This window comes from Pteronotus mesoamericanus, unplaced genomic scaffold (genome assembly GCF_021234165.1).
Source record: "Pteronotus mesoamericanus isolate MK-2021 breed Mesoamerican mustached bat unplaced genomic scaffold, CSHL_Meso_final scaffold_636, whole genome shotgun sequence".
Lineage (NCBI taxonomy): Eukaryota > Metazoa > Chordata > Mammalia > Chiroptera > Mormoopidae > Pteronotus > Pteronotus mesoamericanus.
The window spans coordinates 1,197,541-1,222,149 of record NW_026555324.1 but is presented as its reverse complement, the minus strand read 5'-3'; the positions used below and the strand labels follow the sequence as shown (position 1 = coordinate 1,222,149).

The 24,609-nt window shown below is 47.5% G+C and overlaps 1 protein-coding gene and 1 pseudogene across 2 annotated transcripts in view; both read right to left on the bottom strand.

Annotated features, from left to right (window-relative positions):
- The window catches only part of VAV1 (vav guanine nucleotide exchange factor 1), a 55,553-nt gene that overhangs the window by 2,976 nt on the left and 27,968 nt on the right, over positions 1 to 24,609 (bottom strand). For both annotated transcript variants that reach the window (XM_054562012.1, XM_054562013.1), the window contains exons 2-25: positions 21,001 to 21,117; positions 20,468 to 20,526; positions 20,287 to 20,355; positions 20,025 to 20,133; positions 19,837 to 19,932; positions 18,791 to 18,859; positions 18,479 to 18,582; positions 17,820 to 17,919; positions 17,047 to 17,142; positions 16,744 to 16,812; positions 16,415 to 16,501; positions 16,227 to 16,312; positions 15,704 to 15,836; positions 15,282 to 15,391; positions 14,461 to 14,562; positions 14,126 to 14,223; positions 14,021 to 14,043; positions 13,815 to 13,860; positions 11,690 to 11,826; positions 11,293 to 11,358; positions 9,848 to 9,879; positions 5,252 to 5,368; positions 3,071 to 3,158; positions 283 to 397 (exon numbers count right to left, since the gene is read on the bottom strand). In XM_054562012.1, coding sequence (XP_054417987.1) covers positions 283 to 397; positions 3,071 to 3,158; positions 5,252 to 5,368; positions 9,848 to 9,879; positions 11,293 to 11,358; positions 11,690 to 11,826; positions 13,815 to 13,860; positions 14,021 to 14,043; positions 14,126 to 14,223; positions 14,461 to 14,562; positions 15,282 to 15,391; positions 15,704 to 15,836; positions 16,227 to 16,312; positions 16,415 to 16,501; positions 16,744 to 16,812; positions 17,047 to 17,142; positions 17,820 to 17,919; positions 18,479 to 18,582; positions 18,791 to 18,859; positions 19,837 to 19,932; positions 20,025 to 20,133; positions 20,287 to 20,355; positions 20,468 to 20,526; positions 21,001 to 21,117 — 2,128 coding nt within the window. The remainder of the gene's footprint in view (positions 1 to 282; positions 398 to 3,070; positions 3,159 to 5,251; positions 5,369 to 9,847; positions 9,880 to 11,292; positions 11,359 to 11,689; positions 11,827 to 13,814; positions 13,861 to 14,020; positions 14,044 to 14,125; positions 14,224 to 14,460; positions 14,563 to 15,281; positions 15,392 to 15,703; positions 15,837 to 16,226; positions 16,313 to 16,414; positions 16,502 to 16,743; positions 16,813 to 17,046; positions 17,143 to 17,819; positions 17,920 to 18,478; positions 18,583 to 18,790; positions 18,860 to 19,836; positions 19,933 to 20,024; positions 20,134 to 20,286; positions 20,356 to 20,467; positions 20,527 to 21,000; positions 21,118 to 24,609) is intronic.
- LOC129061606 (uncharacterized) lies at positions 2,010 to 2,123 on the bottom strand (annotated as a pseudogene).

Sequence of the window (24,609 nt, the reverse complement as noted above, 5' to 3'; positions counted from 1 at the left end):
ATAGGCTTAAAGGGTGCAGGTGAGGCTCATTGTGCTTCCTAGTGTCCTCATCTTCCCAAATATAAAAAAATTACTCCTGACTCACCTTCCATGCAAGCAAATTAAGGATGCAAACCTGGGATACTCAAGGGCAAAGGGACAGACAAGAATAGACAGAGTCCCTACAGATTCACAGATAGGACCTCTGTATGCCCACTGGAACAATGCCCATGGTATTCCTAAACTTCCCCTCCATAACAGGATGGAGCTGGGGCTGCAGGTCTCTAGCCTGAGACACCCTACCTGCTGGTTTGCTGATGGCTCTCCTCTCGGGCTCCTTGAAGGGGAATTGCAGGGTGGTGTCCAGTGACTTGAAGCAATCCTTTAGAGAGTTCTGCTGATAAAACTCCACCAGCTCCTGGAAGCAAGAGAGCAGGACAGATGCTATCCTAGCAGACCAACCCAAGAAGGTAAACCTGGAAGGAGCCACATCCATCTCCTCATGTGGAGCAGTCCCCCCTTCTTGTCTCCCTCAAGTGACTCCTTGAATGCTCCTCATGATGGGAAGCTCATTCCCTTTCTGCACACCCAGGACCATTGTATGCCTAAAGCCAGTTCCTCTAATAACCAATTTTGCTTCATAATAAACTTACACAATAATCTACTTGCCTAATGGCCACCTCACCAAAATCAATCCCACCTGCCCCCAATGGGTGCCAGAAGCCTTATTTTTATAATTAATTATAATAATAAACACTATTAAGCACCTAATATGTGCTAGTCAGGGTGCAACCACACATCATCAAAATCTCCTAATAATCTAGGAAGGTGATATGGTCATGGTACCCTCGTTTTATAAACGGAGAAAATGAGTCACAGAGAAGCCAAGTTTCTTGTCCTGGGTCCCACAGCTAGAAAACGGAGGATTCAGAATTCAGCCCTAGGGGAGGCAGTGGAGTATAGCAACTAAGAGCTGGCTTCTGAAATATGACTGATCTGAAATCAAGTCCCAGATTTATTGCATTCATGAATATTTATTACACAAATTCTCAAGCTGAATCTCATAAGTAAACAGCCAAGCAAGTTATAACTAAGGAACACTCTGTAAAACAAATGTTTGCATTTTAGAGTTCTAGGCTCTGAAGTTGGCGGTGTGGACCCTGAGAAAGAAGGTATCTACTAAGAAGGGCTCCTGGTGGCTAAATGGGCTCAAATTTTTAAAAAATAATAATAAAATAAAGAGCTTGGCAACCATTTCTATGCAGGGGTCTCGCACACCAACCGCACTCAGGGACAAGCCTGCACTGAACTACCTGCCTGCACTGTGTATCTGCCCTCTGAGCCAGCCCTTATGAAAGAGTTTCTGGAATCCTATTTCAACCAAGAAGACTGAGGCTTTCTCCATCCAATAAGATCTGTGCAGCTCCAGCCAACCAGAATAGCTCTTTTCTGAGCAATCAGGACAATGCCTTTTGAACCAATCAAACTGCGAGAATGGTGAGCCCTCATTTCCATGAGGACAGACCAATCAGGGACCAGGGATGGGGGCTTCTGTCTATATAAGGACCCTCCCCTCTGGCTCTGGGAGCACACTTTCCCTTTCCACCAAAGACTGAAAACTGCATACTCCTGGCAGAACTCACAAACCCTGAAGATTGCCTTGGAACAGAGCTGAGAGGTACCTGGCCAAGGGCCTCTTGACCCCAGGGATGCCTTACAGCCATGCTGTTTTCACAGCTGTACTGTATCACAATGGAATCATTTTGCACTGAATAAAGTTTCTTTCTTTATTGCTTCCCAAACTGGGAATTTCTGTTGGCGTTGAATTGGCACCAAGGACCATCAGTTGCTATCAGTATCATGAAAGAACAAAAAATAAAGAAAGAAAAAACTGGGGAACTATGGCAAACTAAAAGAGACTAAAGAGATAAAAACTGGATGCTATGTAATCTGTAACTATATCCTAGGGGAAAAACAGCTATAAAAGACATAACCAGGGCAACCAAGGAGTTTGGAAAATGGACTGGGAAATGAACTGAGTACTAGAAAATAATTTTGCATCAATGTTCAACTTCCTGAGTGTGATAATACGCTGGTAAGAACAGATACTACACTTGATCTTAGCCAAAAGGCTGAGAAGGATAATAGTGTGGTGAGATAGGAGAGTGTCTTGGCTCTTCAGATACTCATGCTCAAGTATTTTTGGGTGAAAGATCTTGATATCTGCAAGTTACTCTTATGTAAACTGCAAAATAAATGCAAGTGTGTGTGTAGAAAAAGAGAGCAAAAGAGGTAGAATATTAATAATAACTCTAGGTGAAAGGTTTACAGGTGTGCATTACATTTTTCCAATAACTTTCCAAAAAATTTTTCAGAAATTAAAAAATGGAGGTGGGGCAATTTTTAAGAATAAAAAGTTCGGGGGAGAAAATATTGGTGGGATAAATTAACAATCCCTAACCCTCTGGGGGGGTTCCTGTAAGGATCAAGTGAAATCTGAAATACCCCTCTCCAAAAAAATGGCAGATATGGGCATGATTCTGGATTTTCTTGATTTTGAGAATCCACAGGTCATCGGTAAGATCCATGTGCCTTAAACCAATGGGCTTAAAAAATGCCTAAATGACAGTCCAAAACTACAGGACTCCAAATAGAAACAAAACCACCTGAAAGGCATTCAAATTCTCAGTCAGACGATCATTAAACAAATTAGGAAGGGCTGAGTCTTTCAGTCTGACAGAAACAGGGACTCTGCTCCTCTGTGACCCTAGATGACACCTAACCCTGTTTCACCCATCTGTGAAATGGGAGCTCAGAGTGAGCTGAGGGGATTAACTGGGATTTTATCTCTAACAGGTCTGACACTCAGTAAATGCTTTGTAAGTGCTTGCTGCTGTTACTTATTATTATCATCATCATCATCATCATTGGTCATTAGGGGATTGACTTTAAGCCCAGTTGATCCAAAGTGCCCTTGGAGGCGCCACTGTGAATATGGACAGATAAGAGGGAGGTAGACCCAAGATGGAGCTCCAAGCAGAATCCTGCCTGAACCCTGGGAGGCTGGAGTTAGGGGAAGGCTGGCCCTTACCATCAGCCCTCGGAAAGCCTTCTTCTCTGTAATCCGGTACAGTCCTTCCGCTGTCATGATTTTAATGTGCTTGACTTCAACGTTATACCTGGAAGCAGTGAGAGAGCGCGCCGGATGGTCGCTGAGCCCTGAGGCTGGGGACCCAGGCCCATCTCAGCCAAGCCTCAGCCCCAGGCTATACCCCTACCCATGGAAACTGCAACCTTGGCCATGCCAGGGAGGCAGCAACCACTGCAGCCCAAGGACTGGAGCTGCGGCCTGCCGTCCCAGGGAGACCCCTTCCTTGGGGCCTTCCCCTCTCTAGGCCTTCATTTTTTCCTCTAAGGCTTCCGATCTTCCTAAGGCAAAAGGAGTGATGTTTCTGGACTCGCAGGGGTGTTGAGAAGTCAGAGGGACCTTGTAAAGAAAGGGAATGTTCTAAAACAGCGATTTTCAACCACAAGAGGCATCCTGGTGTGCTGTAAGAATTTTTAAAACATGGGATACCTGACTGTTCGGTCAGGACCACTGACCTCTTTTCCCTTAAACTGGCAAATAAAAAATGACAACAGCCAACAATAGCCATCTGGTATGAATGAATCAGAATTGTATCTGTTTTTTGTCAGATTTGTCAGATTGGCAAGAGATTTATTTTTTGGTGTGCCACAGAATTTTAACTAATGAGTTTATGTGTGCCTGAGAGGGAAAAGATTGAAAATCGCTGTTCTAGAGGAGACTGGATGAGGCCTACACTGGACAACACAGTGGGCCACGGAGCCGTGAGGACAAGGAAGAGACGGTCACTTCTGCCAGTTTGGAGAACTAAAAAACTAAACCTCCTCCTGCTACAGAAAACCCCTGGGAAATGCTGAGGAGAAAAATGCTGAGTTCTCAAAAGACAAAGGGAAATGCCCAGACGCCAAAAATGAGGACAAAACTAAAAACTAAGCAATAAGCATAAACTGCCACCCTAAGGAGTTTGCCAATCTTGGAAACCGAGAACCTTCTGTCTCCATGTTAACAGAGACCCGAGAAAAGCTACCTATAAGGTGGAGAGTTGGCCTGAGACTCTCCCACACCGGGTACAGCTGGGCTGTCAAAAGCTACAGCATCGGAAAAAGAGGTGGGCTAGAAACTCACCACCCGACAGCACAGCGGACAATGAAAAGCTTGTCTGAAAGTCACCCTTGCAAATTCCTAACCTCAGCCTGCCCTCCTGTAGGTTTGGGGTATCACCCAAGGAGAGGAGCAGGCTGTAATAAAGAACAAAAGGCATTTATCTGGGCAAAAAGTTGCAGACCTGGAGACACAGATTATTCAGGTATCAAGCAAAAATTGCACTCCAGGGGCAGAACAAAAAAAGGCAGGCTTTGCAAAGGCAAAAACCCCAAAGTGTAATTCTTTTCCTGCAAATGAAGCCCTGCGGGCCAGGATACCAGGACTTCCTTAGTTTAAATATGCAACCTGAGGGGGCGTTGAAAAGTACAAGGAGGAGGTTAGGTCCACAGGTGTCCAGGCAGCAGTTGTTGTTCCAGGATGTTTATCCTCAGCTTGAGCTGAGTTTAGCAGCAGGTTCGCAACTTAGTAGTAGCTCTGCAAAGCGAGGCCCAAGCGGAGCAGAGGCCCTGCTTCCCTCAGGGCCTCCGGCTCCATTTTGAGGGACTCTTAGCCATGCTTGATCCATTCCATTTTTTCCATTATCAGAGGTTTGAACGTAAACCACCTGTGTAGTCTGGGAAACTAAGGAATTAACCTAAAAAAAGTTTAACTAAAAATGAAATTAACCTGCTGGCGAATCCCGCAGAAACAAATGCAAACTCTCTGGAGACCCAGGCAGCAAAAGGTTCCCTCAGGGGGAGCCCCATTGGAGATGCCAGGACACAATGACAAAGCCTCTGAGGAAATGAGTCACCATGAAAGAGAAGCAGCACTCAGCAAACAGAGAAACAAATAGGGAGACAGGGTCTGCGGAGATTCAGGTGACATTCTGCCTAATGGATGTTAAATGCCTTTTGGAGGCTCCCAAAGAAGCCTATCTCTGTCTTGTGGTTTGTCAGTCTTTTAAAGGAAATACATTTTTGAAAAACACCCAGGACCCCAGGGGTTGGGAAAAGGTGGCGATCGTGATGTACATTCCCCTCCTCCCAGGCACCTCACTCACACAGGTCACAAGGGGAAACGGGTCAGGGAAGGAGGAATTACTTAATGCTGATGGCATATTCCGCTGCGTCCTTCACCCTCTGCCGCACCAAGAACGTCCCGTCCGAGCGGCTGGTGAGGATGCTTTCTGCCCCAGCCCGCTCCATGGGGCCAGCGTACCTGCCAAGACACAGCAAGAAGAGAGGTCCACACAGCCCCCATGCCTGGGCCCCCTATGGCTACGTGGAGGCCACTTTTTCCTCCTAACCTTTGTGATTTTTATTTTAAGTTGGTAACAATCTGGGCCAACAACCCTTAGATACCCACAGAAGCCCCAAGGAGGCAATGACCAGACTCCAGGAGTGAGCCGTTTAAATAGGAGGCCAAAAATTCAGCCATCAAGATAAATAATAACAAAAAAAGGAGTATTTCACATTGTTGAAAGAGATTGAAGAAGCCACCAGGAAATGGAAAGATACTCCATGTTCATGGGTTGGAAGACTCAACGTAGTTAAAATGGCCATGTTACATAAAGCAATATACAGAGTTAATGCCATCCTCATCAAAATCGCAATAGCATTTTTCAAAGAAATAGAACAAAAACTTATCAGATTTGTATAAACCACAAAAGAGCCCAAATAGCCAGAGCAATCCTGAGAAAAGGGAACAAAGCCAGAGGTATCAGCCTCTCTGACTTCAAAGTATACTACAAAGCTATATTAATCAAAACAGTATGGTATTGGCAGAAAAAAACACACACAAACCAATAGAACAAAAATGAGAGCCCAGAAATAAATCCACAATTATATGAGCAACTAATTTTTGACAAAGGAGCCAAAAACATGCAACAGAGAAATGAAAACCAATAATGGTGCTGGGAAAATTGGAAAGCCACAGGCAAAACAATGAAACTAGACTGCTGTTTGACTACACACATAAAACGTAACTCTAAATGGATTAAAGACCTAAGTATAAGACCTAAAATGATAAAAACACAATGAAGAAGACACAGGTTCTAAACTTCATGGAACTTGGTCTCAGAGAGGATTTTATGAACTTAACCCTGAAGGAAAGGGAAGTAAAAGCGAAAATAAATGAATAGGACTACATCAAACTAAAAAGTTTCTGTATACAAAAGAAACCATCAACAGAACAAAAAGGCAACCAACCAAATGGGGAGATGATTTTTGCAAACAATACCTCTGCCCTAGCTGGTGTGGCCCAGTGGATTGGGTGCCGGCCTGTGAACCAAAGGGTTGCTGGTTTGATTCCCAGTATAGGGCACATGCCTGGGTTGCAGGCCAGGTCTCCAGTAGGGGGTGCGCAAGATGCAACCACACATTGATGTTTCTCTCCCTCTTTTTCTCCCTCCCTTCCCTTCTCTAAAAACAATAAAATCTTTTGAAAAAACCCAATACCTCTGATAAGCAGCCAATATCCAATATATATATAAAGAATTCATACAACTCAACAACAATAAAAACCAAACAATCCTATTTTAAAAATGGGCCGAGGGCCTGAACATACACTTTTCCCAAGAAGACATACAAATGGCCAACAGATACATGAAAAGTTGTTCAACTTCACTAGCTATAAGGACAATGCAAATCAAAACCACAATAGAGAATCACCTCACACCTGTTAGAATGGCCTTTATCAACAAAACAAGAAATAACAAGTGTTGAAGAGCGTGTGCAGAAAAGGGAATCCTTGCATGCTGCTGGTAGGAATGTAAATTGGTGCAGCCACTGTGGAAAACAGTATGGAAGCTCCTCAAAAATTTGAGAATAGAGCTGTCATATGACCCAGCAACCTCTCTTCTGGGTGTCTACTCAAAAAACTTGACAATATTTATTCATAAAGATACGTGTATCCCTATGTTCATTAAAGTATTATTCACACCGGCCAAGCCATGGAAACAATGGAAGCATCATCCTTCAGCAAATGACTGGATACAGACGATGCGGGACACACACCCAGTGGAACACTACTCAGCCATAATAAAGGAGGAAATACCGCCATTTGTGACAACATGGATGGACCTTGAGAGTAATCATGCTAAGGGAGATCAGTCAGATGAAAAAGGACAAGAACCATATGCTTTCACTCCTATGTGGCATATGAAAGAGAAAGCAACAAATGAACAAACACGCAAAGTCACAGACACCGACCACAGTACAGGGGTTACCAGAGGGGAAAGGGGTTGGGAGGGGACACTGAAGCAGGTGCACAAGGTGAAATACCTGGGGACAGAGGGAGACTAGACTTTCAGTGGTGAACACACAGTGCGATATGCAGATGATGTGTCACAGAATTGCACACATGAAACTTCGGTTGTTAACCAAGGTCACTCCAATACATTTTAAAAGTAGTATTTTAATGTAATGTTTGTAAAAATCAAGATGACTGTAAAAGCAGCCATGAAAAGGAGCAAGGCTCTGACACCCGCTACAACGTGCGTGGGCCTTGAGCACAGGACGCTCAGTGAGAGAAGCCAGACACCAAAGGCCACACAGTGTGTGATTCCATTCACATGAAATGTCCAGGACACGCACATCCACAGAGACAGGAAGTGGGTCACTGGTTGCCAGGGGCTGGGGCAGGGAACAGGGGTGACTGCGAATGGGGATGGAGTTTCTTTTTCAGGTGATGAAGATGTTTTTGAGCACGATAGAGGTAATGGTGCATATCACTGCGGATGTACTAAACGCCACTGAATGCAGTTGTCAATATGAATATACTTAGGTTGTAAATGTAAATATGCAACAAATATGTTAATTATAATTACATATAATTATAAATATATACATGTGGATATGAATATATTTATGCTATAAATGTGAATATAAATGTTACAGATATCTAATGATGATGCATATATGTGCATATGAATATATGCCATATAAATGTAAATATATAACAAGTATGTATTAATTATAGACAATATAATTATAAGTTATATATGAATATGTAATATAAGTATAAATATTAATATAAGTTACACTTAAAATGGTTAATTTTGTTATGTGAATTTCACCTCAATTTAAAAAATGAACGTGCCCTGGTTGGTGTGGCTCAGCGGACTGAGCGCCGGCCTGTGAACCAAAGTCACGGTTTGAGTGTAGTCGGGGCACACGCCTGGGTTGTGGGTTAGGTCCCACTAGGGGGCCCACAAGAGGCAACCACAAGCTGATGTTTCTCTCCCTCTCCCCCTCCCCTCCCCTCTCTCTAAAAATAATCTTATAAAAATAAATGAATGCAAAAAAAAATCCATGATGAACAAAAGGTCAAAATTTTAAATGAAGATCTGATTCTGCACTTGCTTGATACAACACAGTTCACCTTTTCCTACTCCCAGACCTTTCATATTCAATCTTTATTTACAATTTCGATATTTTGCTCATCATGGATATTTTTTGCCTCGCTTTTGCTCTTTTAAAATATTGCATTAAAATGTTGTCAATCTTTTTTGGCACCTCAAGTTTCGCACCCACAGTGAATGCCACCCTCTCTTCGCCCACGTGTGGCCCTAGCGACCACTTCCCAACAGGGGAGGGCAGAGTGAGCACAGCCAGGAGAGGTGTGTTGTGAATCCTGGCTTTCCCACTTAGTTGCTCTGCAACCTCAAGAGTTGACTCTTCCACTCTGAGCCCCAGTTTCCTCTTCTAAAAAGAGGATGATAAGGATTTGACAAATGGCGACAATGCAGTCAAAGCGCCTCATATGTGAAAACAAGGGTATCATATGCCCGTTGCATTATTATGGCTTCCAAGAGGCAGTCAAGCCAGGCTGTGGAGTCAGGCCGACTTGGGCTGCAATCCCAGCTCTGTCACTTCCTCCCTGCGTGGCATTAAACAAATCACTTCTCCTCTCTGAGCCTTCGTTTCCTCCTCTACAAAAAAGGCGTTAAGAGCAGCCCCTACTTAGAAGGGCTATTACGAAAATTAAATGTGCTGATGTAATTCTGTGTTACATCAAGTCTAAGATGCCAGTGATTCTAAAATGCACCATTGTTTTATGGACCATTACGAAATACAAATCACTACCCACATGATAAGGCACAGAATAAGACTCCAGTGATTATGAAGGGTGTTAAAATGTGTGTGGGGCGGATATGGATACTTTAGGACTGATGAAATGTGATCAGAATAGCTCATAGTAATGACAGCAGATAATCACATGCTTATTGTGTGCCAGCTATGAAGCCTCATGACGACCCTATGAAGTAAATATTGGTATTAATCCATTTTCCAGAGGGGAACGCTGAAGCACAGAGAAGCTGACTTACCAGCCCAAGGTCACGCAGCTGGGAAATGTAGGAGTCAGGATTTGAATCCAGGCCAGTGGGCTCCAGAAGCAACTCTGAACACCTCCACCCCTCACTGCTCTATACACAGTAAGTGCTCAAAAAATATGGGGACCACCATTACCATTGCCACCATCATTTTCCCGCCAGTGCAATCACATATCCTAAAGTTTGGGACCCTCCTTCGTCTGCGCTCTCCTCAGCAGCCCCCAACGTGGGTCTGGACCCAGCCATCGATGCCCAGCGTTCAAAGAATAGATAACCGATTGCTCTGGAGGCTCCTCCCATGTCCAGCACAGGCATCTGCCCTAGAGATACCCCAGCTTGAAAGTAAGAAAGGTGGTCCTACTCACCAGAGATGAACGGACAGGTCCTGAGGAGGGCCCTGGGGACACAGAGACAGAGACTTAGGGCAAAGAGCCCAGCTTGGCAACAGACTACAGGGCACTTTATCCATCCATCCATCCATCCATCCATCCATCCATTCCACTGTCATTTACTGAGTGCCTATCATGTGCCAAGCACTGTGCTGTCCACTGAGAAGTCAGTCCCAGAATCTAGTGGGAGGGGCTGGTCCCCTATCAAACAAATCAGGGAATGTCCAAACATTTGTTTTAGCATGACCCTCAAACTGAGAAAAGTTTTTACATTTTTTTAATGGTTGACAAAAAATTGTAAAAGACTAATACTGTCTGGAATGTGGAGATAATATGAAATTCCTAAGTCAGGTTTCATAAATTTGGTTTTATTGGAAATGGCCATGCCCTTCATTTACAGATCAACTTTGACTGCTCTGGCACTAGCGTGGTGGAATTGAGTAGTCACGAAAGAGAGTATCTCACCCACAAAGCTCAAAATGTTTACTGTCTATTTACTGGAAAAGCTTGCCAATCCCTGATCTAAATAAATGTAAAAGGAGCTTCTGCCACCTCAGGCCTGTGAGGAAGACTCCCACAGAGAGACAACGAGAGCGGGAGGGGGGGGGGGAGAGACAATGAGAGGCAGAGCGAATGAGAGAGAGAGACAAGGAAACAGACAATGAGAGGGAAAGAGAACGAGAAAGGGCAGACAGAGAAAGAGGAAGGAAGGATGGAAAGAAGGGAGGGCGGGCGGAGGGGAAAGAAAGGAAGGAAAAAATAAGTGTTGATGAGGATGTGGATAAGTGGAAACTAATTGCATTACTGGCAAGGATGAAAATTGTACAGCCTCTATGGAAAACAGATGGCAGTTCCTCAAAAAAATAAAAAATAGAATTACCACATGACACAGCAATTCCTCTTCTGGGCATATAGAACCAAAAGAACTGAAAATAGGGACTCAAATAGATATTTGTGCGCCCATACACACAGCAGCACTATTCACAGTGGCCAAAAGGTGGAAACAACCCAGGTGTCTGGCCACGAATGAATGGTTAAACAAAATGTGGTCGATCAAACGACGACCTATCTATTTAGCCTTAAAAAGGAAGGAAATTCTGACACATGCTACAGCATGGATGAACCCTGAACACATCACATTGAGTGAACGACACCAGACACAAAAGGACAGATGCTGTGTGATTCCACTGACATGAGGTCCATAAAGGAGTCAGGGCTACAGAGAGAAAGTGGACGGTGGGAGGCAGCGGCTGGGGGAGGGAAATGGGGGGTCAGCATTTAATGGGGACAGAGGTCAGCAGAGCCCTGAGTTTGAGAATGACCTGCCATGATGGACAGCCCCTCCCTCTCTTAGGGGCCCCCCGAGCCTGCCTGCTCCCCTCAGGACCCCCCTCAGGACCCCCCAGACCTGAGGCACTCACATGCACGTAGGGCTTGACCCTGTTACAGGGAAACCAGCCAACTTCATTGGTAGCTGTATTCCTCCCCTAAAAAGCCAGGAGGGAGAAACATGGCGAGAGAGGTTACAGGCATCTGCTCGCATGTGTGTGTCCACCCTTCTGCCCATCTCTGTCTCTGCGGCCCGGATGACCCAAAGATGTGCCAAGCAGTATGAACTTCCCGGGAGGACAGCCCGCTCGGAAGGGCCAGGCCAGCCCCGGAAATCTCCACCTGCACCGCCCTGCCCCGGTGCCTCCTCCGGACCAGCCTTTCCTTGCCGGAGCCCCGTGGGGCCCCAACCCCACTTTGCAGGGTCCCCTACACCGATGACCCCACACTCAAGTCCTTCTCCATCACACCCACAGCCCCAGCCTGTACCTCCCACCAGTTCTGTTCCGCCTCGGCCTTGGTGAGCTCCACGATGTCTCCTGGGTTGAGCCGCAGAAAAGGGCCAATAGCCCCTGGGGGTGGAGGAATCCCATAGTACTCCTGGCAGACCTCCATCTTGGGCAGCCCTGGAGGGGAGGAAAAAACCGCCGTCTGTTTCCACAGGGGGCCTGGTACTCAGGGATTTTGAAACCTGAATCTCACCACCCACCAGGATAGTGAAAGTTTAGACTGACAATACCAAGTGGTGACCGGGACAGAGGGCACCTGGGACTCTCCTACACTGCTGGTGGGAACCCACTCTGGGAAACTGTTCGGCAATATCTGCTAAAACTAAACAGACGTCTCCCTGGTGATCCGGCAATTTCCCAAGAGAAATGAAAACACCCATCCACTGAAAGTCATGACAAAAATGGTCACAGCAGCCCGGTCCCCAACAGCCAAAAATTGGCAACAAACCAAATGTCCTCAAAAAAATAAAGTGTGATATAATCATACAGTGGAATACTATACAGCAATGAAAATGAAAAGGCTTTCGCTACATACAGCCACATCAATGAATCTCACCAATGCTGTGCTGAACAAAGGAAGTCAGATGCAGTAAGAGTACATACTGTCTGGTTTCACCTTTATAAAGTTCAAGGACAAGCAAAATTCCTATGAGTCAGATAGTGGCTCCCTCTGAGAGGTAGGTGGGTGCTGACTAGGAGAGTATATGAGCACCAGCGCTGTCCCACAAAACTATGTGATAAAGGAAATGTACAGTAATCTGTGCTGTAACCATTGGCCACTGAGTACTTGACAGGTGGCTAAGATGACCGAGGAAAAGGATTTTTACGGTCATTTAAATGAACTGCTATTTATATTGGACAGTGCAGGTCTAGGGTGACAGTAATGTTTTATACCTTTATCTGAGTGTTGGTCACATAAGTAGAAATTCATTAATCTATACACTTAAGATTTAGTCACTTTTTATACCTTCCAATGTATATTTTCTACCTCAATAAAAGTGTATAGGTGATGGGTGTGTGAGTGCATACACACACGTACACAATGTGTAAGAGCATGTATACAGGGCATGTGTACATAATGGATATATACACACATACACATTCATATATATGTAGGTATATCAATACAAATAGGTAAATAAACATGAAATATGAGTCTTTACACTGACTCTGTATGATGACTTGCAAAAGGTTTATTTCTCCCAGCCACACCAAACTGCTTTCACTTCTTTCATAACCCTTTGCCCTCCTGCCTCCTAGCCTTTGCACATGCTATTCCCCCTGCCTGGAACACCCCTGCCCTCCTCTCCACCTCACTCCTCCTCATCCCACAAGTGCCCACTTAAATGTCTCCTCCTCTGAGAAGCCTTCCCTAAAGGCTCAGATTCGTCAGGTCCCCCAATTTTATGCCCCAGAAAACCCTTTATCCTCCACAACTGTAACAACTCAACCAAAAATCTGTCTCCTGCCACCAGCCTGGGATTTTGGGAAGGGCGAGAAGCACAACTGTTTAATTATCATTTGCCCCGAATGGTCCAGTAGATGCTGAATAAAAGTCACCCATCGCTGCTGTGATTCCACAAAAACCATTGACTTGTGCATGAACCCAGCCTTTCCCCCCCGTCGTTGGACTAAAAAGAATTCTGGCTCGGCCAAACTGTGTCTCCCATCCCCCATCCTCCAGGTGGAGGACACTTGGCTGGCCATCATTACATTACAACGAGATTTTGTAATGCAAATACAGTAGAAGGGGGGAATGAGAAGAACCATACAGGTGTGCCTAGTTGGCTAAGGCTATGGCAGTTTTGTCAGCAAGAAACAAAGAAGAGGCCGTGGATAAGAAAGGTGGATGACAGAGAAAGAAAGTCTTAACAAGGATTGCTACGTTCCATGCATTCCCTTCACAGTGTTTGAACAAAGCAGGTAAAGAACTTGAGTTCATTGCTTTTACATCCCTTTCAGATTTCTAGGATGAGAGCAAATGCTCCATCAGCAAGACATTTTGTGGTCATTGACATAAATGTTGAGCTCTGTCTCCGGACCAGCATCACTAAAACAAAGACCAGATTTCCTCCTGTCCCACACAGCACCCCCTGCTGACTCACCCAGCTCATTCCTCTTTTTGTCCTGAGCCCGGCGATGCGGCCTATCCTGGAGGGAGACACCAAGAAAGCCAGCATGGCTACCTGTGCCCAGGTTGGGCACTATCGGAGCACCCAGCGAAGGGCCATGCCCCGTGCTGGGATCTCCCAGGGCCTCCCGTCTTTACCCTCCATGATTTCCAGGCACAGAAGGAGGTATGGAGTCTTACCTTCTTCATAGTCCCAGCAAAATCTATGGGAGGAAAAAGGAAAGTTAGAATAGGAAATGTCCCACACAGAGCCAAGCCCACCTCCACCCACTCTGCCACTGGTACCTTGCCCATGGCGGCCACAGGGAGGGACTCTCCCCAGACATTCTTTATGTGCTGGTGCCCGACACCGATAACAACGGTAGCCCTGATAGAAAGTTCCTCTGGCATGCAGGGGGCGAGATAAATGAGAGTCAGTGAGGTTGATGGACGCAGCCAATCATTTTACCAACAATGTGAACGGCTGGGTTCTCTTTAAAGCAGGAGAGAGAGGCAGAAGCTTAAGATCAAAGGAGCGCCTCCCACTTCCCAACTCAGGGCACTGACAGCTGCAGGAGCCCATTAAAAGAGGAAGGTGCTGATCAAGCCTGGGACCCAGGCCCGTCCTCCCAGACTCCAACCTCAGCAGCATCTGGCAAGCTTTGCAGGACGTCGTCTCCTCGAAGGAGAACATCTGGAAGTCATGTCCGTTGGCTGTGGCATTCTCAGGGTAGATGTTGGAGCTGGGGAGGGAAGAAAATTTCATGCGATGGAAGAGTATTTAGCCATGAAAATGAATAAAGTGCTCATACATGTTGCAACGTGGATGTATCAGTAATTCCTTCTTTTTAATGGCTGAATACCATTCCATTGCATGGATATATCAAATTATGTGTATCCATTCATAGATGGACATTTGGGTTGTTGCCACATTTTGGCCATTGTGAATAGTTTTTGCCAGTGCGGTAATGAACATGAAAGAAGAGAGAAAGCAGATAAGTGGTTGCCAGGGTCTGGGAGAGGAAAATGGGAAGCAACTGCTTCATGGGTACAGGGTCTCCTTTTGCTGGGGGGCAGTGTATATGCTTTGGAAGTAGAGGTCATGGTTGCACAACAATATGATGTACTAAATGCCACTGTAATGTACGCTTTAAATTGGCTTATCTTTTGTTATATGAATTTCACTTCAAGGGGAAGAACCAAAACAAAGGAGGAATAGGAGGAAAGGGAGGGAAAAGTTCTACACTGGTAACCAAAGCCTGCACAGAACCTTGGCATTCTGGTGATGCAGACAGTCTTCAGCCTGTCCTACCATCTCCCAGATGATGAAACTGAGGTTCAGAGTGGTCCCACAGAATGTCAAAGCAAATGTGAGACTAGAGCACAGAACTGCCTCCCAGCCCCTGCACCTATGTGACAGAGTCTTCTGAAAATATAAATATGGAGGAAGAGGGGGTCTCACATGGCCATCTCAAACTGTTCCATCCACTTCTTCTTCAGTTCTCGTGTCTTGAAGAACAGCTCATAGCCCTGAGCACCTTGGTCCTCGATCAGGAGAAACATGTGAGTCCACTGCAGGGAAGCAGGGTTCAGAATGAAGGTACCCGCCCTGCAGAGGGTGGGGCCACATGCCCACCAACCCCTGCCCTCATAAGGAGAAAAGGGTGGGGCCAGTATCAGCCTCTCTGCCCCCAGGAGAATCACGCATTTACCACTGTAAAGGGTGGTCCAGGAGAACCAACGACACATCTATAAATCTAAAGTCACACACAAACATTCACATCTGAGACACACAGAGGCATTCATTCCAAAGGCCAAGTGCAGTGTCTCAAGCACTGGGGTTTCCCAGCAATGGGGTCCCCAGTCCTGGCCTCAGAGCCCCACCTTCTTGTTGTCGCGATCTCCTGAAGAGTCATCTCGAACCTGGAAGCTGTGCAGGTTCACAAAGTCCTTGAGTTCGTAGGAGTCCCCTCGGCGCTTACAGATGAGGAGAGCTTTGTCGAGCAAGAAGGCGTACCTAATAGGAGCAGCTGGGTCAGGCACCTCTGTCTGGCTCCTCCCAACAGTCCCTACCGGCTCTCTGCCTTATTCCTTCCCTGCTGTCCATTTAGGACTCCTACCTTCTCCTCCTACCTGGCCAACCTGGCCACACCCACCTGCCCATCTTGACCTCACCCGTATGTTCCAAGCTGGCCCTGCCACCTGCCTGTCTTGACTCCACCCATACAACCATGCTGGCTTTGTCCTGTACATCAAGACTCCACCTCCTGGTCCGTGTGGCCCCACCCACACGTCTATTGAGAAACCTCGCTCCACCCATGCCAAGGCTCTGCTCGGATTTGTGTTGGCTCCACCCACCTGCCTATCTAAGAACCTGGGCCTGCCCCTCTGCCCAAGTTCCGCCCACCTGTCCATCTTGGAGCGGCGCTCCACAGTGGTGATCTTGAGCTCCCCATCGATCTTGGGCCGGCCGTAGTTGGCAAGAGACTGGTCCTAGGCAGCAGGCAGAGGATCTGGTAAGGGGCCACCAAGGAAGAGACCAAATACCCTCCCTACCTGGCTATGCCCCTGGCCCTCCGTGCCCCACACCCTCACCAGGTTCTCAATAGACAGCTGGAAGTTGGTGATCTGCCGCAGAGTCTCATTGTCCCTCTTGACCTCATTCACGCACTGCGCCAGGTCCTGGGGGTTAGCCAGATATGAGCCTAGGCACCTCCCCAACCCAGCCCAACCCTCAACTGGCCTCGGTAGGGGTCAGCCCCAACCAGAGGCTTTCACGAATCATAAAGAAGAATCCACAGCATGTCGCTGTCCTGAAGGGGAACACATGTCACCTTGTGGTGGTGGGAGGTGTTGCCCATGGGTGTGACTGTGTGTCCGGGTGGCACTGCACAGCATTGCCCTGAATGTGTGTGACCACTAACCCTCATTGCGTCCAGGGCCAGCCGTAGATTGTCCTTCTCCAGGGGGTCCTGTGTGTGTTTCACCAGCTCCTGCATGACCCATGGAGACAGACATCACCTGGGCCTCTCCTCTCCTCCTGGGGGTCCTTCCAAACAATCCTGACCCACCAGTTCCTCCTTCCTCCCCCTGTTGTCCCAGGAGGCCAGGGCACAGCCCCAGGGAGCCCTCCAGAAACCAGCCCCACCCCTACTCCTGTGACACAGGGGAGGTAGATATGCCAAGGCTGTAACCATTGAACCCAGAAGGTCCCCCGACTTGTGCACCTGGAGCAGAAGGTGGTACTTGAGCACCCGCTGCATTGGCACCATCAGCAGGTCCCGCAAGGTGAACCTCCCATTGTTTGCTCGCTGAGAACATTCCTGGGGGATCAGAGAACCAAGTAAGCAAGGTGAGGTGGGGGCAGGCATGGATTTTTCTAGAGCCAAAAGCATCCTATCTCTCCTGAGGAAATAAAGAAGTAAGGATGCCATAGGGTGAGGGGTGGTTGAAAACCCAGCTGGAAGACAGCCTGGGGTGGAGGCCCAGGACCTGCCAGCTGAGTAGGGCTGGAGAGAGAAAGAGGGATAGAGGGTCCCCACCATGCAGACAGAGAGGCTGGATATACGGTGCACAAAGGTGATTCCTCATCATTGCTGCTCTATCTATGCTCCCACTAGACACACGGGTCCCAGCTGGGGTTCAGTCCAGGATCGTGCTCAGTGTGAATTTGGAGCTCAGCCCAGATTTGTACGTAGCCAGAACTGGAGCTCACTCAGCCCAGGGCTGAGATTCAGTTTGGAGCCAGAGTTCAGTTTAGTGTCACGAGCTCCGCCGGGCATCAGGGCTCAGCTAGAGCCAGGGTTCAGTTGGGGTCAGGGCTCAGTGCTGCGGTCCGTTTCTTCCTGCTCCAGTACCTCCCTCCCCAAACTTCCGATGGGAAGACCCGTTACTGGGCCGAAGCACAAAGTGATGCCATCTCCAACTCAGTGTCCTCCCTGCTGTCCCCGGGGCCTGTGAAGGAGTGGGAGAGCCTCCCAGGTGGGGGCCCAGCCACAACCTCTAGTTTCATTTGCACATCCTCCCGGGCACTGGCCACTCGGTCCAAGTGCTTGCTCGCCGACTCCACCTGGCTGCAGTAGCGGCCGTAGACAAGGAACCTGTGGGAAGAGGAGAGGTAGCAGTGGCTGGACAGGTAATGGTGGCTGGTACCAAGGTCAGGCAGCTCTGGGCATCAGCCCCGTGCCACCTCTTCCCAGCTGAGTGATGCTGAGCCTCCATGCCCCTATTATAACAACAGCATTTCCCATAAGGGGTTATTATAACATTAAATAAAACAATGCACAAGAGGCTCTTAGCACTTGGCATGTCATCTCTGCTCAATGTTCATTTACTTAACAAACTTAGTGGGCACAGACTGTGTGCCAGGCCCTGTGCTAAGAACTTCAGGCATCCATTTATTCAGTCCTTACCACAACCCTAGTAGGTACATTCCTGTACCACACTGACTTTATAGACACGGATGCAGAAGCGCAGAGAGATTAAGTGGCTTCCCAAAGCCACATCCAGCTCACAAAAGTCAAAGCCAGGAAGACAGGTAGCCCCTTGCCCATGAGTGAAGAAGGAAAAACTCTCCCTGTCCAGTGGTCTCTAAGGGCAAGGTCCCTCTAACGCCCAATCTAGGGCGTAGGGGGCGTAGGCTGGCCAGCTGGGTCTCACCTCTCCTTGTACTTGATGAAGACCTGGTAGAGGGTTGCCGAACTGGCGGTGGCCAGGGCTTCCTTCATCTCCTTTAGGAAGTGAGTGTGCACACGAAGCAGGTCCTAGTCAGAGGCAGGTGTGAGAGCGGGGCGGCAGCCTGGGGCTCAGGAGAAGGGTCATCTACTCGCTCCCTGCTGCCCAACTCAATCGCCACACTCCAGGCACAGATGGGTCCAACAGATGGTCCCAGCTTGGCAGCAGCCCAGGGCTGGGGGAATCTGAGACCAGGCAAGCAAGATGAGATGGAGGGCTGGCGGCGGGCTGGCTTACCTCGATGTTTATGAAGATGGTCTCTATGTCGTCGGGTTTGAGGAAGCGTTGCAGGGGCTTCATGAAGTGCTGCAGGGAGCGGGGAGAAGGATGGAGGAAGGTGAGACCCCTTCCTCCAGCCCAGGCCCAGAGAGACAGGGACAGGGAGACAGAGAGGGAAAGAGGCGAACAAACAGAGAGGCTAGGAGGAAAAGAGACAGAAGCATGGAGAGAGAAAAAAGAAAGACAGAGACAAGGAACCAGACAGGCAGAAAAAGAGAGACAGAGACAAAGAATGTCCACAAGCAAACCTGCGTGTGACTGTTCATAGCAGCATCATTCACAACAGCCAAAAAATGGAAACAAACCAAATGTCCATCAATGGATGACAAAATGTGGTCCATCCACACAGTGGAATATTACACAGCCATGAAAAGGAATGAAGCTCTGATATTCGCTACAACACAGAAGAACCTTGAAAACATGATGCTCAGTGAGAAAAGCCAGACACAAAAGGCCACATATTGTATGATCCCATATATGAAATATCCAAAATAGGCAAATTCAAAGAGACAGAAAGCAAAGTAGTGTTTGCCAGGAGTTAGGGAAGGATGGGGACTTCAGGGGTGATAGATGAGGAGTATAGGGTTTCTTTGGGGGATGATGAAAAAGTTCTAAAATTAAAATGTGGTGATGGTTGCACAACCTTGAGTATATACCTACAGCCAATGAACTGTATGTGTTAAATGGGTGACTTGTATAGTGTAGTAATTAAATCTCAGTGAAGCTGTTAAAAAAGCAATGGCCAAAGGAAATAGAGAAAACAGAAAGTCAAGACAGTAATAGAGACAGACGGAGAGGATATACAGAGGGAAAAAGACGGACAAAGAGAAACAAGACAGGGTGAAGGACAGAAAACCAAGGTCGGAGAGAGACAAAGAAACACAAAGCCAGGGGAACAGTGGGGCCTCTCAGCACAGCCCTGTAGGCGGCAGGACAGGTGGGCACGCACCTGCCGGCCCGCTCCCACGCATGCGCCTGGCAGGGGCTGGGTGGGAGCATCGCACCTGTTGGATGGAGCCCAGCGTGTCCGTGTACTTCTCCTCTGTCTGCTGGATCTCTCGCAGGCAGCAGCACCGCTTGTCATACTCTGTCATCTTGGGCTGAGATTGGGGAGGAGAGGCTGGTGTTGGGGCACCTGGGGCTGCCCCCAGCCCTTGCGCCCACCCAGGCCCGGGCCTTTGCCCTCACACACCGGTGTGGGCCCCGGCTCCGTGCGCATGAGGTCCTCGTAGATCTCGTCGCCCTCCGCCTCCTCGTTCTCCACACAGTCATATAGGTCCTCATCCTCCTCCACTGTGTCACTGTAGGGTGCAGAGTCAGGTAGGGCCATGGGAGCCCCAAAGTCAGGGACCCCTCAGAACCGCCCTCAATCAAACTTGTGTCCCCTCAAATCCCAAGGGCAGGATCATGTCCCCTCAGAACCCCAGCGCAGGGCTATGTCCTCAGACACTCACTCAATCTGGTCGGACAGGCCACTGTAGATATCTTCATCCCCCACACTCTCCTCCTCAGTGGGGAAGGGCCTGCGGGAGCCAGGGTGGTGTGAGCCAGAGGCTTGAGGGCCAGGTGGAGGGGGGGTTTCAAGGACCGGGAGGATGGGGTCAGCCCAAAATTGTCGCCTCAATGGTTACTCACATGATCCCCTTGTTCTGGGCAATCGGGGTCCAGGACAGAGCAGACAGGGTGTAGATGACCTGTGCCGAGGGCAGTGTTTGCTCAGCAAGCCCCTTGCCCACCCAAATGCCAGAACATAGCCTTAGACTCCAAGGCACTGAGACCGCACCTTGAAGTTAGGCCCCCATGCCTCTGGGAGCCTAATTCAGGATTTCATTCATCTCCCATCACCCCCCATCAGCATGTCAGTGCTCCCTTAACTGAGCGCCCACCACTTAGCCCTATGTCGTATTGAATCCTCATAACCACTCAGAGAGAATGAGACGCTACTATTCCCTAGGGCTCTGAGAGGCACGGACGGCCTCATGTCTGAGGTCACACAGCAAGTGGCAAAGCAGGGGCTTGAACCCAATTCCTAAGCCAGGCTCTTCGCCCTTGGTGATGGCCTAGTATGGCACGTCAGTCCTTCCCCTAACAGCTCGTAGCCTGCCTGGTGTAGACACTCATGGAAATAAACCAAAATCCAATCTTTGGACTCTACGTGCCCAGCTCACCTTCCCAAAATCCTGCACATCGAAGAGGTCAAAGGCCTCAAAGAGCTCACTCCTCTTGAGGCCAAATTTCTCACAGCACGTAGACAAGAAGGTGCGGATGTTTTTAAGGCACAGGAACTGTGGACAGAACAGAAATGAGGGTGGGAAACATAATGGGACAGGGATGAAGCTGAGCCCTGGCAGTCTCACTTGGGGACTGGCACAGAAGGGGAAGAGCAAAGCACAGCGCCCCCTCCATAAACCACACCCTCTTCTGATAGAGAAAGCTGTACCTGAAGCCACATCTACCCCTCAATTTTTGTATTGAGGTCGAATGCACAAAACATAAAGTTAACCAGTAACAAGTAATGTGCTATAATACAAGCAATGGAATATTATTCAGCCATTAAAAAAGGATGAGATTTTAATTTATGCTGCAACATGGATGAACCTTGAAAACATTATGCCCGGTGAAATAAGCCAGACACTGGAAGATAAATACTGTGTGATTCCATGTATATGAGGTCCCTAGAGGAGTCAGATCCACAAAGACAGAAGGCAGATGGTGGGAGGCAGGGGCTGAGGGAGAAGGATGGGGAATTAATATTTAACGGGAATAGTGCTTCAGTTGCAAATAAAAATGTTTTGGATATAGGGGTGACGGTTACACAACAAGGGTAACGTAGTTAATGCCACTGAATTGTATACCTACAAATGGTTAAATGATAAATGCAATAATTTTATTTATATATTATCAACATATCTTGATATAAATTTAATTTATATTTATAAAACATAGACCTGGCTGGTGTGGCTTGGTGGATTGAGCACTGGCCTATGAAAAGAAAGGTCGCTGGTTCGATTCCCAGCCAGGGCATGTGCCTGGGTTGTGGGCCACATCCCCAGTAGGGGGCGTTTGAGAGGCAACCACATATTGATGTTTCTCTCCCTCTTTCTCCCTCCCTTCCCCTTTTTCTAAAGATAAATAAATAAACCCTTTTTTTAAAAAAACAATTTTTTAAAAACCACATATTTATATCATTTTATTTATACATATATAAAATAAGTATTATATATATTTTACAAGGAAAAAATTTAAGCATGTTGAAGTGTACGCTACAGTGACATTTAGTACATTCACAATATTATGCAACTGTTGCCCCACCTAGTTCCAAGACATTTTTTTTTCACCTCAAAAGGAAACCCTGTACCCATTAAGTGGTTACTTTCCATTCCCTACTCTTCTGCTTTCCCCTAGCAACCATTAGTTTGCTTTCTGTCTCTGTGAATTTACTGATGTCCATCCACTGATAGATGGATAAGCAATTGAGATAAGCAATTGAGATATATCCACGCAATGGAATATTACTCAGCCATAAAAGGGGTAAAGTACTGATACACAAAATGGATACCCTCAAAAACATGATGCTGAGACACAAATGACCACATATTGTATGTTTCCTTTTATATTAAATTCCCCTGAACTTTTCCATTTCACGAGCCAACATATTCCTTTTTTGATTAAATCAGTTTGGGTTAGGTTGCTGTGACTTGCAACCAAAAGATATCAATAGTCAAACATACAGGATGTCCGGCTGGTTTGAGAGATATTTGGCTCTGATGTGAACAAGCCCTCATGTCCTTGCATTTGCCCAATATCAGCTCATTCAAATGCCCCAATGAGCTCAGCTCTCCCTAAGGTCCCTGAGACCCTAAAGAATTCTAACCAACCACCCACCCAACAACCTCCCCCAACACTCAGAGCTGGCCTCTCCCATGGCCCCCAGGACTCTCTACAAGGTCGATGTTGACCAGGATTTCTGGAGCAGGTTCATCAGGAGACCTGGATAAAATGCATCTCCCAAAGTCACAAACTGTATGACTGCATTCATACAAAATGTCCAGAATAGGCAAATCCATATCCTGGAACACTACTCAGCCCTGAAAAGAAGTGAACTCGTTACAACATGGATGAAGCCTGAACATATGACGCTCTGTGAAAGAAACCAGGCACCAAAGGGCACAGAGTGTGATTCCATTTATGTGAAACGTCCAGAACAGGCACATGCAGAGACAGGAAGTGGGTTAGTAGTTGCCAGGTGCTGGGGAGAGGAGAATTGGGGGGTGACTGCTAATGGGGATAGGGTTTCTTTTGGGGATGATAAAGTTTCTGTAATTACATAGTAGTGACTGCTGTACCATTTTGTGAATATATTAAAAACCACTGAGCTTCCAGTCAAGATGGCAGCATAGGCAGACCTGGCTCACCTCTTCGCACAACCACATCCAAATTACGACTAAACTATAAGACAACCATCATTCAGAGCCATCAGAAAGCAAGTTGAATGGAAGCCTGACAACTACGGAATTAAAGAAACCACATCCATCCACAGACAGGAAGGAGGGGCAAAGATGCAAAACGGGCTGCTCCCACACCTACATGTGGTAGATAAAAATTCAGGAGGGACATCTCGGAAGTGAGGGGTCCCAGTCACACGCTACAACCCCCAGCCCAAGGTTCCGATAAGCCCCCACAACTTCTGGCTGCAAAAATCGGTGGGCATTGAGTCAGTGGAAGAAAGTGCTGAAGCCCCAAGCAGTTCCTCTTTAAAAACTCACACACGGACTCATTTACTCGGACTCACTCCTCCTTCTGAGCCCCAGCACTGGGGTAGCAGCTTGTAAGGCACCAAGGGCATACTGCGAGAAACTCAAGTGTCTGGCATCAAGGCGAGCAGAGGCCATTGCCCCTTTTTCTAAACCTTTCCCCCAAAGAGTCACAGAACCAGCAAGGTGGTACCATATCTGAGACTCCATCAAACTGGCTAACACAGTTTGATCCCCCTTGGTGATCCCTAGAGGCTCTGCCCCACCCAACTTATGGGCCCACTCAAGCTGCTTTTCATATGAATAGTTAGTCTTGGCTCATGTTGCACAACTCCCTAAATGCTCTCAAGCAAGCAACAGCTGGCCTCAATGAGCCCCAGGCCCAGCACCAGCAGCAGCCAGCCTACATTCACAGCCCGGCTGTGCCTGGGAATCTCCAAGCCCAGCGCAAGTAACAGCCACCTCAGACTGCTTTACAGCTCAGGAAGCGTGGCCCCAGGCAAAACGCAAGTGGGGGCTGACCTTGGCCTGCACCACCAGGGAAATCCCAGGGCCAGCGTACCCAGTGGACAGCTACAGATCAAGTCAGAGCATCACCACCCTGCCCCTGCACAGTTGATCCTCCACAGAGGGCCAAGGTTGGTGGTCAGTGGTCACAGCCAGGCCTTGCAGCTGACAGGCCTGGGTAAGTCCCTCCCGTTGATCTGCCAACAGCAATCAAGGCTCAACAACAAGAGGAAGATGTACTCAGCCCACACAAAGGGTCCACCTCGAGTACCCAGCTTGGCTATGCCACTGGACCCTACAGGACACCTACTATATAGTATGTCACTCTACCAAGACACAAGTCAAAGCAGCTCTACCTAACGCAAATAAATAAACACAGGGAGACTGACAAAATGAGGAGACAAAGAAACATGGCCCAAATGAATGAACAGATCAAAACTCCAGAAACAGAGCTAAAGGAAATGGAGATAAGCAATCTGTCAGATGCAGAGTTCAAAACACAGGTTATAAGGATGT